Here is a 12,909-nt window from a genome sequence, read left to right as displayed (position 1 = left end):
GGAACCAGATTCAAAAAGGGTAAATTATGAGAAAAAAGTAAACAGGGCAAAAACATTTTAGTCAGAAGAACCCGTTTCAGGTTCACAGGCTCTAATATTAGCGCACGCATGAACTTGTCGAACCTGGACTATATCCTGCCTCCATCCACGCATGCATGTACGTGTCTGCTGTATTTTACATGAACGTCCACATTCGGGTCAATATCTCTCAGTATGACTTACTACCTTGCCCAGAGTTATGTAAGCTTCTCCATCGAAGATTTCAATACCAGAACGCGTTGCACTGCTTTTTACACTTTTTTGCCCCAGTCAAAATAATGATCGACGTCTCTTACCTAATCTCGTAATTTCCTCGCCACCAAATTCTCGGAGGTTTTACCTTTGTATCCAACTGATTCCCTCATGGCAAGCTGATAATTTCATCAAAACATCGACGATAATTGACAGAGATATGCATTCTTGAAAAAGAGAAGGGGAGGGGCAAGGGTCGCGACTAGTTAAAAAGTCAGCTATAAATGAGGGATAGTTGGAGCCCTTCTTATCGTGGATCTTCGTCACATTTCCGGATATCACGTCAATATGCTGCACTTGATCCGAACTAGCAACGCACCACTTCCGCGCTCCTGTAAGAAGCAGCAATCGGCATATACGTTGGTGATGTAGATTTACGATGAGCTTGTTGCATGGATTATTTACAGTCATTAATACAAACAATCGAACTGGGAATTGATCGCAATCACTTATGAGACTGTCTTGATGGGATACAATACGAGGTGTTGGAATGGACGTCTATTTACAACATATGACATACCATGCAAGCTGTGAAGAGCCACCCAGCTTGGATGGATGCGAAATGTAATTCGATTAGGGTTTTTTGCACCAGATCAACAATTGATAAATGCGTGCATCATCTTTCGACTGTGTTGCAACATCTTCTGAGAATCGAGGTTGACCTATAAGGGAAAATGCAGCATTGGAATCAGCCTTCTTAATCCGATGGTCAGGCAGATATTCATTTACCTTGAGTTCGTCTTGAATTTTTTTAAGTCTGTCTTTTTGCAGTTTCGTGAATACCTTGATTGTCTTTCCGATTGATTTAGGTCGTTGCTCATCTACCAAGCATTCGTCAGCAGAAATCAATCAAGGTCGAGAAGGAGGGAACGAAGATAGACTTGCATGATGAGATGGTACTTGTCAAACTTGCTCTAAGAGCACGTTGATCTTCGTTTGAAAATTCCAAATAGTGGGGGTAGAAATCAGTCCAACGAGTCTGAAATATTTTGTCAGCTGTTGTGATAGAATTTCGGGGGCTGACCAACTGACTGCATGAGTTTCCAATAGCATTTGTAATCCCTGAGATCTGCTGGTGTCTGCGACAAGAGTTTGATCCACATGCAGGAAAAGGTCGTTGATTTTCTGTTGTCTGGTGTAGTTCAAGATTCAGCCTTTCTCATCGTTGTGAACCAGTAAGAAGGATCCATTTCGACGAATAACTCACCTATGATCAAGCCCATTTTCACCTTTCTGCCATTCTTCAATCTGTTCCAAGACTTCATCGTACATCTCATCAAGTTTCGCAATTTGCTTATCATCTGCGTTCCCCTTCTTATTTGACTTCTTGCCTATGATGATATACCGTTAGCTTGTCTGATGGAAACCCGTTAGCAAGGCCACTTACCCTTTTTCAGTTGGAATTTACTTGAAAGGTCTTTAAATATGGTTTGAAGGCTATATTGTAAGAAGATCAGCCATACGTCAAGCACCTAATAGAGTGATATGACATTAATCACCCTTCTTGAGTATCCTTTGATTTATTAGACTCTTCCTCATCATCACTTTCTACGAATTCAACTCCTTCCTCTTCCACGCCGATCTCTTGTATCTTCCTCTTCTTGCCATCTTTCACGTTCTTCTGCTTGGTGTCGTACTCCTCATCATCGTCAGCGGATTTGCGCTTGCTACCCTTCGGAGCTGGCTCGGAAGCTCTTGGCTTCTTGGCGGGTGTTCTGGATAGTTTGGTCGGTTTGTAGCCGGGGGAAGATTGACGGGCACGTTTCGCTACTGAGGAGTTAGCAGGCGAGGTGACTGTGGTGATATTACTTACGAGGCATTTTATTTATCTGTCAGTAGCTGCTGTCACTGAATTATAGATATAGTACTGCTTGGTATGAGGGGAGGATGAGTAAGAAAGAACAAAAGGATAAGAGAATGATGATGAAGGACTGACACCTTGTCGATGGACCATTCAAGTGGAGGCGGGGTTGACTGTACTTTTCGTTATAACCGTGCCTGATCCTTCCTATATCATTTGAAACGCGTCGCGTAATAAAGTAAACCATTTCAACCTTTTTCAAATCAATTCATGAATCCCAACATTTTCCTCTGTCTTGACGACTATTGATAACATCACTCTGACCATCCTGCATCTCGTCACAGCTCCATCCACAAGATGGCCGAGGGATCAGAACGTACTCCCAAACCACTGTTCGAGCCAACCGATATATTCAATTTCGATTTCCCCACGCCTCCACTGTCCAATCAGGCCAACAGTGAAACTTCTAAAGATGTCCTCGATACTACCATCAACGTTGATATTGATATCTCCCTTGAAGAAGAAGCGATGAGAAGGCCTGATAGGTTAATACTGGATAGTTCTCCACCTGATTTCGAGGAAGAACCAGATAATCACGAAGATGAATTAGCAATGTACGAATTGGAAAGGGAAAGGGAATTGTCAGAAAGTACAAAGTCAACTAAACCTATCAAGTCTGATTTCATCTCTTCTGGTATTTTCGAATCGAATGAACAACCCATTGCCTCTTGTAAGTTCCCATATACTCTACAAACGATGTCTAAGCTTATTTCATTGATTTGATGTAGCGTCTCGAATCGTCCTGACTCCACCACCAGAGATCGACCTTACGCCTTTACCAATATTTCATTCTCATTTCAATACCTGTACTTTACCGTCTCTGAGAGCAGAGACAATGCAAGGTAGATCGGTATCATTCAAAAGGAGGAACAAACCTAGATCACTGCCTACGCTACAGGTATGTCGTCATCTGTCAGCTAATTACGAATTCTCGTCTGGAGACAATAGCTGATACAATCTGTCAGGTTATTTCGAAAGGTGCTAGAACAGATGCGGGAGATCTACTCAGTATACCTCTTCACAAGTTATTGGCAGAGGTTGATGAGTTGAAATCGCAACAAGAAGCTATCAAGTGGGTCTTCCATCCCATTCAGCTCTACATAGACTATCGATGAACTTGCTAACGAATAACACGCTCTAGATTGCAACAGAGATACGACGAAGAACGTCGTCAGGCTGAGCGAACCACCTTATCTTCCGTCAGTAAAAGCTCTGTCATGTGGGTGGACAAGTATAGGCCAAAAAAATTCTCAGATTTGTTAGGAGAAGATGTGAGCTTTACAAGTCTCGAATCCCCTAAATACGCTGACCGCTTTTGCAACAGCGTGTACATCGAGAAGTTATGAATTGGCTGAAAGAATGGGATAAATGTGTATTCAAAAGAATCATCCCGGGCAAGAAGAGGAAAGTGGAAAGTGAAAATGAGAATTTCGTGGTGAGCAATGAAATCATCTTCGTTGTTTAGCGAACCACTGACTATCAATTAGGTTGATTACCTCGGAAGACCAAGAGAGAGGGTATGTGTGACTTGTACTTGGTATCTCCCAACATAGCTAATAAACCCCATTACCAATCGCAGATCCTGCTGCTATCAGGACCACCGGGATATGGTAAAACCACTCTCGCACATATCGTTGCACGACATGCAGGATACCGCACACTTGAGATCAACGCTTCGGACGATCGATCAGCAGCGACTGTATCCACACGTATAAAGAATGCTATCGATTCAGGGTCGGGTTTGGGAAGTGAAGGAAAACCTACTTGTGTGGTGATTGACGAAATTGACGGTGCCAGTGGAGGAGGTGATGCAGTGAGTGCAAACCTCGTGGTGACGTGAGCAATGCCTGATGTCAGAACGATTTTTAGAGCTTCATCCGAAGCTTGATCAAATTGATACAAGATGTCCCGGCGAGGAAGAAGAGTGAGCTTTTGGAACCGGAAGAATCCAGCAGACGCTAACGGTGAAATATAGGCAACACACCTGCAAGACCTCTTCGACGTCCAATCATATGTATATGCAATGACCTGTAAGCGACGGTAGCTGAGACCAGTTGAGTAACAGCTGATCATCATCTGATTAGCTATGCTTCTTCACTGCGTCCGCTCCGACCATTCGCACGAATCATTCGATTCCGTAAACCTCAACCCCAATTCCTGGTCAAGCGATTGAGAGAGATATGTGATCGCGAAATCCTGTCAGCTGATTTGAGATCACTCACAACTTTGGTAGATGTAACAAGTGGAGATGTGAGGAGTTGTTTGAATACGTTACAGGTGAGTCAACAAGAGATCAATGGCGAGTCAAGCTGACAACAATTTCCAGTTCATCAAATCCAAATCGTCCGTAGTGACGGACGAAGCTATACGTAACTCTTCTGTTGGACTGAAAGATTCCGGAACAACTCTGCAATCCGTCTGGAACACTCTGTTCATTCCCCTAGCTGCAAAACAAAGACGAAAGGCAATCGGAATAGACGATGGAAGATACGTCGACAGAGTATCGTTCGCCGTACAAGCTTGTGGAGATTATGACAAAGTCGTTCAAGGTTTATTTGAACACTATCCGAATTTGAAACCACTCGATTCGTCTCTGCCCAATGTTTGTAAAGTACATGATTGGTTAGGATACTACGATCGATTATCATCAAGGGTATCAGAATCGCAAGAATGGGATCTGATGGGTTATATGCCATACGCTATCACTGCTTGGTACAGTCATTTAGCCGCGCCCGCCAATAACACCAAACCTACTGAATGGCCGAAAGCAGATTATGAGGTGAGACCTGATGTATCGATTTTTTATGAAATGTGGCTGATATGACACTCGAAACCTGGATAGTCCTATCAAGCGAGAATAGCAAATGAGGAAATTTCAACTTCGATGAAAAACCTTGTTCCCCCTATTCTAAGATCGCTCTTCTCGACAACGACTACTTTGACCGAGTTCATCCCGTTACTCATGAGAGTCATTTCTCCACCTTTAAAACCTGTAAGTTGTCACCATCATTGTTGTAATCAAGAAGCTGATCATATTCGGATCCAGGTCAATGCCAATATCGTGAAACCCGCTGAGAGAGCTGTCTTGGATAGATTAGTAGAATTGATGATCCCACTTGGATTGAGGTTTTGGCAGGAAAAAGGAGAAAATGGTCAACCTATGATGAGGCTGGAACCGTGAGTGGCATGTTACGTTCAGCAAATTACCTTCAAGCTCCAATTTGCGCATGGACTGTGCTGATACTGTCTCACGCCTTCAGACCCATCGATGTCTTCGTGCATTATGAAGGCAAAAGAGCGGATGACATATTAGCTTCAAGATTTGCGGTCCGTCAGCTGGTTGCTCAGGCTGTAAGCTCCCCATATTCCGTCGGTGCCATGGTATAGAGCTGACTCGTAATAATAGATGGACGCTGAGATAGCGAGACGGAGGGGAGCTGTTGGAGCGGACGGTGAATCCACTACTCATTCAGAAGGATTTGCTAAAGCATACGGATTGAAGTAAGTTTCATTTTTCCTTGAGAACGTGTCAGAACCGTGTAACTTATATACGTCGTAGGGGGAACGCAGGATTGGGAAAGAAAACTGTGGATAAAGCCGATCTCGTAAGCTCACTCCCTGTGAATGTGGTGAGTGTGTACTGATGTGATTATGCAATAATAGCCTGCAACGGATTTCTTCGGAAGAACGAAATCGACCTCTACCCCTATTTTGGCTGCTGAATCGCTAGGCGTGGATAGTGAGTTACTCGCATCTCTACTCTCTCAATTGAGCACTGCTACGCCGAACCTGTGGATCGTGAACTAACTACTTCATTCCCATAGATGCCTCACCTGCTCCACCCGAACCGCCACAGAAGAGGTTTAGAGCTGTATACAAATTTAACGAAGGTTCAAGTAGTGCAGTCAGGAAGAGCATCAAGATGTCTGCTTTAATGTGAGGAGTTTCTTGGATGATGATTTGTCGATGAGTGGAAATTATCGGGCGTCAGCTTGGATGAGTTGACAGATCAGGAGCACAATTATGCAAGAGTCATTGCGCTTGTACAAACCTTTTTCTTGAGTCTTCATAAGCCTTGTCGGTGACGTGTCATAAACCGGAAGATAGAGGCTCAGCTGTTCCCCACTCACTAAAGTGCCACTTCCCAATGGTTAAGATATTCATCATCACAATGAGCTTATACGTCTTATCAAGTGATATTTGACGTATTTTGGCATCACACCACGACGAATAACGTCATATCCCGTCGTCGTTATCGTGAAAGATGATTTCGTCCCGTTTACTTCGGTGCTTTTCAGTTGCTCTCGTTTTACATGATCCGCCCGGCCCGTTTCGGACGCTTCGGTACCTTTTCTTGTTGATTTCTAGACCACTCAATTACTCAAAGAGGTAAATCCTGGATGTTTTCTGTGTTTCGCAGTATTACCACATACGGTATTAAAAGAATGACGAATCCCTTTTTTTCTCTTGATCCCCTTTTCCTTCCCTTTCTCCCCCCTGTTTCCTCATTTTCTTCTTGTGATGACGGGCTCATTTTTTATTTTGACATGCCACCGCCGAATAACACCGCACAATATCAGAACCCAATAAGCAAAATCCCCCTTCTAGGTGAATGAGAAAAAAGCGTTACTCCTTCAGACTTGGGGGGGTTTTAGTAGAGTGTAACTGAACGTACAGTAAGGAAAGGATTTGGAACGAATAATCCTTTTTTTCCCATAGGACGAATACAGATAGAGAGACCACCTTTTCAATCTTTCTCTCTTTTTAAAAGCATAATCCTTCATCAATTAGAACAAGGTAAACTTCAACGGTTTACTTTCTCAAGAAAACCTATCTCCCGACCTCTACCTTAGCTGCGATAAAGGATACCGCTTGCTTGTGAGTACGATCTCTATTTGGTATTGAATGGAATGTGGAAGTAAAGGGGCTTTTGGGGAAGGGGTGGAGATAACGCAATCTCGTTGGTGGGATGGGGTTGTGCATCATCAACTCAAGTCATTCATTCCCTCCCACTAGAAGAGTGGATGACGAGGTGTCAGTCGATCAGCGTTGTCAGTGTGGGGTGGCGCGATATGCTTGATCAGACGAGTAAGGATGCAGGGAGATTGCGTCTTATCGTTGGATTTGGCGAGAAAATGGTCTCATGACCAATCATCCATTGCCATATTTGGATGAACTGCTTCACTCCTCTCGATACCTCTTTCTATCGCCACTTCCATCCATTCCTCGTCTCAAGCAAGCAGAGTAACCAAAAACACCATGTCGAATATATCGCTGATCATCAACTTGATTCTTTTCTTTTCTGCTGCTCCGATTATAACGGATATCCCCGCTTTTCTGTATTACAATGCCAATAGCGCTCGCGACCCTGTTCCAGCATCCCATCCTCTCCTCCAATTATCACCACGTCTCCCAATATACCTTATTACCTCGCATTAAAACCTCATCAACAGTCGTCGTCGATCATATAGAAAAAGAGGAACAAAACGATACTTGATCCGTTCAAACGTTCATATATCGCACAAAACCTTTTAAAGTGACCCGTTTAACCGGATCACCAATCTGATCAAACTGGTCTATTAAACTTTTTCTCTATCTTTCGTCCTCCGACCACCTTGTGCACGTTTGAGACTCGTCTCGCGGCACACTCTCCCTTCTGTCTCTCTGTCTCTTCAATCACTTAAATATCACTTAAACATCATCGACATTATCACACGAGTAAATTTGTATACTTCACACTTAGAATAAATAATTATCAATTACAAAAGACTCCCTTGTTTGTTGCAAATTATAAAAATATCAAAACAATATAACCCAAAATGGCAAACTTATCGCCAATCTCTGGATCACCCACATCCTTCAAATCCAATACATCACCCGTCCCCATATCAATCCCTTTCTCCTCCAACACGACAAACACCCATACTACTACTAAAAAATCTAAACCTAGAAAAAGAGTCAACACTGCTGAAAAGAGATCACAACATAATGCGATCGAAAGAGCTCGAAGAGAGACATTGAATGGGAAATTCCTCTCTTTAGCGAAATTACTACCTTCTCTTGCATCCTCGAGAAGACCAAGTAAATCTGCCATTGTCAACGGATCGATCTCCCATCTTACTCATCAAAGGGATCAAAGACTTTTAGCCGCAAAAGTGCTCAAAGATATAATGGCTGAAAGAGATGAACTATTGAACGAACTGAACGATTGGAGAAAACTCAGTGGTTATTCACCCAAAGAAGTTCAAAACAGCTATCACGAAGAAGTTGAACAAATCAATTCTGTTCAAAGTGAAGTTTTCGGTAATTTCGCTGGAATGGGAGGTGATGGCGAAGACAATGACAACGATGAAGATGATTTATCCAATAATAATCAACTTAATGAATCTTTCGATACTGCTTCTGCCGTAACCAACATGTCAAACTCATTCACTTCTGTGAACGGTTTGATCACTCCTAGATCATCGACAGATCTTGATTTAGCTCTTCAACAAAACTTGTACAACGCTGCTACAACTCCTGCTATAGCCACAAGACCTTCCTCAGCTTCCACAAACGGTCTCAACTGGTCAAACGAATTTGCTTTCAACTTGAACAATCAAATGAACAGTAATATGACTTTCGGTTCAACTCATTCATCACCGCAGAATATCGTCAGTCCATCTTCTGAACCAAGTTTGATGTATCACCATACACCTTCACCTGGATCATCACATTCTGTTTCTGCTTCATCTGAGCCAATCTCCCAAGGTCATGCCAACGCTATGGCCATGCCACAAGGATGGAGCGCTCAGCAATTGGCAATGTTGCAACAACATGCTGTTCAAGCTAATACCATCATGCGTGCCCATCAAGCTCAAGCTCAAACCCATGCTCATCAAGCCCAACCGTTCAATCCAATCGTTGGAAACTCCTTCAATGCAATGTTCCAATCGGCTCAGCCGGGATTGACAACTCCCACCGGATTACCTCCTTTAATGCCAAATGGCAATGTTCCAGATACAGCTTTTACTCAACAAGTCTTATCTAGTATGTTCCCTAGACAAGGTGGTGGTGGGAATGAAGTCTCTTTAGAAGATCTCCAAAATGCGGTCAGAGCAGGAATGGGCGTTGGAATGGGTTTAATGACTAATTGGACTCAAACTCAAGCTTAATGCGAGCCTGACGTAGAATCATCATCATCTATACGTTGTTTTTTCTCCGTTCTTCGGTCTCATGAACTACTGAGGATGTAGAATGTTGTATGGTCATTCAGTGGGTTGTAAGGATCATCCATATCTCTTATATCTATCTTCTCGTTTTTTTTTAAGTATTTTAGTATCGTTTTGTATATAACGTGTGTGGATTCGGGTAAAGGATATTATCGAATTGAATATGATACTCGGAATGAAATGAAAAAGATATACCTCTCACTTGTCCATTGCAATTTCGTTCCAGTGCGCTTGTTGACGAGGAACCGATGGTATTCCTCGATTTCAGCGTTGACACAAGATTCATACAGCATCGATGATTATCACATCTCGAGAGGTAATCAGACAGTCAGTCCGAAAGAGAGTTATGAAGCCAATTATGCTCTGATTTTATGCTGAAAACTATCCGATGAATTCAGGCATTCCTTCATCGTAATTCACCTGTAAAATTCGCTCGAACGCTCGAACAATTTCAACGGGCTGTCTTGTGCCACCAATCCAGTCCGCCTCAATCAGTCTGCCGTTGAAACGCCGAACACAATTCCGGTAATCCAGGGCAGTAGCACCAGGTCATTGCCAAAACGCCACCTCTAACACCCAGGCCTTGTGAGGGATGACCTGTGCTTTTTGATTTTCAGGGTTTGTTCACGCGAACAAAGTAAACAAATATGAACATGGGATGGGAGTTGTTTATTGTTTGATCTAACGATTTGTTACGTCCATTGGGAATATATCATCAATTGTTTGTTCCAATCTCACAATAATATCATCTGTCATCACAGGAAAAAGCCGTTCCCCTGTAGCATGATCTGAGCAAGGGGAGAGCTGGAGGAAGAGAAGACGAAGAGGAAGGATATATTAATACAAATGAATATTCCCCCTTAATGCTATCCTTTGTTGTCCTGTGTGATCATGTTGTGTTTCATCAAATAACAACCAGAATAAAATAATAAACATTAACGCATTGACACCCTTCATTCCCCTTTACCTCTTCTTCTTCATCACTACTCCATCATCGACTAACTAACTATTTTTATTGTCATATCTTCTCACTCCTTTAGTTCTCAACAATCGATAAAAACGACAATTCACTTATTCAGTCTTGACTCAATCACACTCTTTTTAGAAACCAACCAGACAACATCAACATCAATATCAACTCTTGATTTCAATCTCAACCACTAACGACTACATTCCAACCGATCACATACTACTCAATCTCCCTCAACTCTGATTGAACGATCTACGACATCTTCGCCCAACAACACGAAGCCCAACTTCCTTCAACTTACCATACCGTGCACTCTTACCTAAACGTTCACCATGGTACCATTATTATCACTGTTCACACTTCTTCTTCCTTTGGCAGTGGTCTCATCTTCTCATCTTCCGCCACCACACAAGAGACAAGCACATGATCGGGCAAGAAAAAACTTTGAACATGTTCATGCTAATGAATTGGAAGAGAGAGAACATCATTTTGATAATAGAACAATCGCCGAGAGAGGTGACACTTTCACTGGTGTAGGAACCTATTATTTCACTGGTTTAGGTGCATGTGGTCAATATTCAAGTGATAGCGATTTCATGGTAGCACTCAATTCTGCTCAATACGGTAGTGGTTGTAAGTGTTTCTTTTTCCAATCTATCCTCCTCGATTGTCAATGTATGTCAAAGCTGATGATATATCTGATAGACCCCGGTCCACAATGTTTCAAAGGAATTACAGTTCAAGCCAATGGTAAGACCGTTAGTGGTATCACCATTCTTGGTGAGTCAGCTTTTTCTTATTGTGACATGTTGAAACATAGCTGACGTGATAATAAAGATGAATGCCCTACTTGCGCATATGGATCACTCGATTTATCTCCTGGTCTTTTCACTCAGTTCGCTGGAACTGATGCGGGTACAGTACAAATCACATGGTGGTTCAACGACGTACGTTATCTTATACTCTCATCATGAGCTGGGGACTGATTCTTTGCTTCAAATGGTTTAGGGTGCTGCACAAACTACAACATCTCAAACACCTACTTCAACATATACACCCCCCACATCGACATATACGCCACCAACATCCACGTCAGTATGGCAAGAACCATCGTCAGCATCACCTTCTTCAACTTGGACACCATCAAGTTCACCTACACCTTCATCCACAACACAGTGGTCTCAACCTGCTGTAACTTCCGCTTACACATCAAGTTCAACTATAACTTCTTCAGCTTCAGCTGCTTTCTCCACAATAACATCTTCCGTTTCAAACTCTGTCATCGCACACAATACCACAAACCCATACGTTGTAGTAGCAAATAACGCTACAACAGCTTCTATTACTGCTGGTGGTTCAAATTCAGATTCAAACGACTCGTCATCGTCAACAACGTCATCGGGAACAGCAGAGATCGATGTTAACGTGGTCGGCAACATTGAAGGTCTCAATGGTTTAGTAGCTCAGTACGGTCAATTGGTAGTCGTAGCCGCTGAAGCTGCTTAAGAAGTGGTGTTTATCCCCGTTGCGAAACAACAAGGACAATCTATTTGAAATAATTGTTTTACCTATTTTTCCATTCCCTCACTGCAAAGGCTTATTTATATTATCAATTAGGACAAATTATCTTTATCACTTTCATCTTTTCTGTGCATAGATCTTTCTTACAAGGGAGGGTTTTCAAAACCCAGGTGGTTAATTTTATTTCTATTTTATTTTGGATTTTTTCTTCAAACATATACCAATTTCTCTGTGTATACCTCTGAACAATCATATATTTCTGTAATATAACCTGTTTATATTCTCCCTTCGACTCTATTTTAACGAATAAAGATGCCTTGTAATGATCGTGGGATGATGAATATGCAAGGCATGATCCTGATTGATCTTTCGCTGACTTGCTCTGCGTGGTGCATGACGTATCTTTGGTATTTCTGGTCGTTTTTCCAGTATGTCTTCAGCTCTAATTGTATAGTCGACTCTAAAGATGATTTCATGCGTCTGCATGCTGCGACGCGCAAAGAGACGATCTACTGTAGGCTCAAGCCTCGACTTCAGATATGCGAGAGATGATATAAAGTCTGGACATTCGAGAAGATGACCATTTGGATGGTGCTTCTCTTCTTAACGTAGCCGTTTCATTGATGAGAGAGACTCGACTTTGAAGGACGGCTGAATGGCTTACTACCTGTGAGGTGACGTCCTCACCACTGGAACATACACGAAAGGAAAGAAGGCTTTGAACAAGTCATCCTTTCAATATTTGCTTCTTGATATCTTGATGTAGGTCTCTTATACACTGTCGTCATACCTTTGAGACTGACATCTTTGAAACACAGCAATCATCCTATGATACTCAAGTCGGAATGTAATTTAAGGAGAAGCAGATTCGAACGCCGCTCAAGCGAAATGTCGTACCGTCGCTCATAGCATACGTACTGTATATATACGTACATACAATGTAAATATATGAGTCCAAACGGTTTCCTTAGGGACTCAAACAGGCCCACGACTTTGTCTTCTTTGCTTTATACAGCCCACAACTTTGTCTTTGCTTTATATACAGCAATACCAAT

At 42.4% G+C, this 12,909-nt stretch overlaps 4 protein-coding genes across 4 annotated transcripts; 3 read left to right on the top strand and 1 right to left on the bottom strand.

Moving 5' to 3' along the window:
• Positions 1-884: 884 nt before the first annotated feature.
• On the bottom strand, positions 885-2,111 carry IL334_002778 (uncharacterized protein; the record flags this gene model as incomplete). Its single annotated transcript, XM_062934517.1, has 8 exons — positions 885-953; positions 1,021-1,112; positions 1,177-1,270; positions 1,324-1,423; positions 1,499-1,622; positions 1,679-1,728; positions 1,791-2,061; positions 2,105-2,111. The coding sequence occupies 8 exons, from the start codon at positions 2,109-2,111 to the stop codon at positions 885-887; spliced, it is 807 nt and encodes a 268-aa protein (XP_062790568.1).
• Positions 2,112-2,449: 338 nt separating this feature from the next.
• Positions 2,450-6,092, top strand: IL334_002777 (uncharacterized protein; the record flags this gene model as incomplete). Its single annotated transcript, XM_062934516.1, has 18 exons — positions 2,450-2,822; positions 2,881-3,050; positions 3,118-3,224; positions 3,294-3,423; positions 3,477-3,587; positions 3,640-3,669; positions 3,732-3,965; positions 4,022-4,076; positions 4,128-4,182; positions 4,237-4,429; positions 4,479-4,931; positions 4,995-5,144; positions 5,199-5,329; positions 5,413-5,503; positions 5,559-5,653; positions 5,712-5,757; positions 5,816-5,891; positions 5,977-6,092. 18 exons carry the CDS (start codon positions 2,450-2,452, stop codon positions 6,090-6,092), a joined length of 2,616 nt encoding a protein of 871 aa, XP_062790567.1.
• A 1,879-nt stretch (positions 6,093-7,971) lies between these two features.
• IL334_002776 (uncharacterized protein) lies at positions 7,972-9,306 on the top strand (the record flags this gene model as incomplete). Its single annotated transcript, XM_062934515.1, has 1 exon — positions 7,972-9,306. The coding sequence occupies one exon, from the start codon at positions 7,972-7,974 to the stop codon at positions 9,304-9,306; it is 1,335 nt and encodes a 444-aa protein (XP_062790566.1).
• A 1,359-nt stretch (positions 9,307-10,665) lies between these two features.
• On the top strand, positions 10,666-11,839 carry IL334_002775 (uncharacterized protein; the record flags this gene model as incomplete). Its single annotated transcript, XM_062934514.1, has 5 exons — positions 10,666-10,966; positions 11,039-11,113; positions 11,171-11,280; positions 11,342-11,424; positions 11,482-11,839. The coding sequence occupies 5 exons, from the start codon at positions 10,666-10,668 to the stop codon at positions 11,837-11,839; spliced, it is 927 nt and encodes a 308-aa protein (XP_062790565.1).
• Between the last annotated feature and the right edge of the window lie 1,070 nt (positions 11,840-12,909).

This window comes from Kwoniella shivajii, chromosome 3, assembly GCF_035658355.1.
Source record: "Kwoniella shivajii chromosome 3, complete sequence".
NCBI lineage: Eukaryota > Fungi > Basidiomycota > Tremellomycetes > Tremellales > Cryptococcaceae > Kwoniella > Kwoniella shivajii.
The sequence above is the reverse complement of the archived record's forward strand: the minus strand, read 5'-3'. Positions and strand labels throughout refer to the sequence as shown.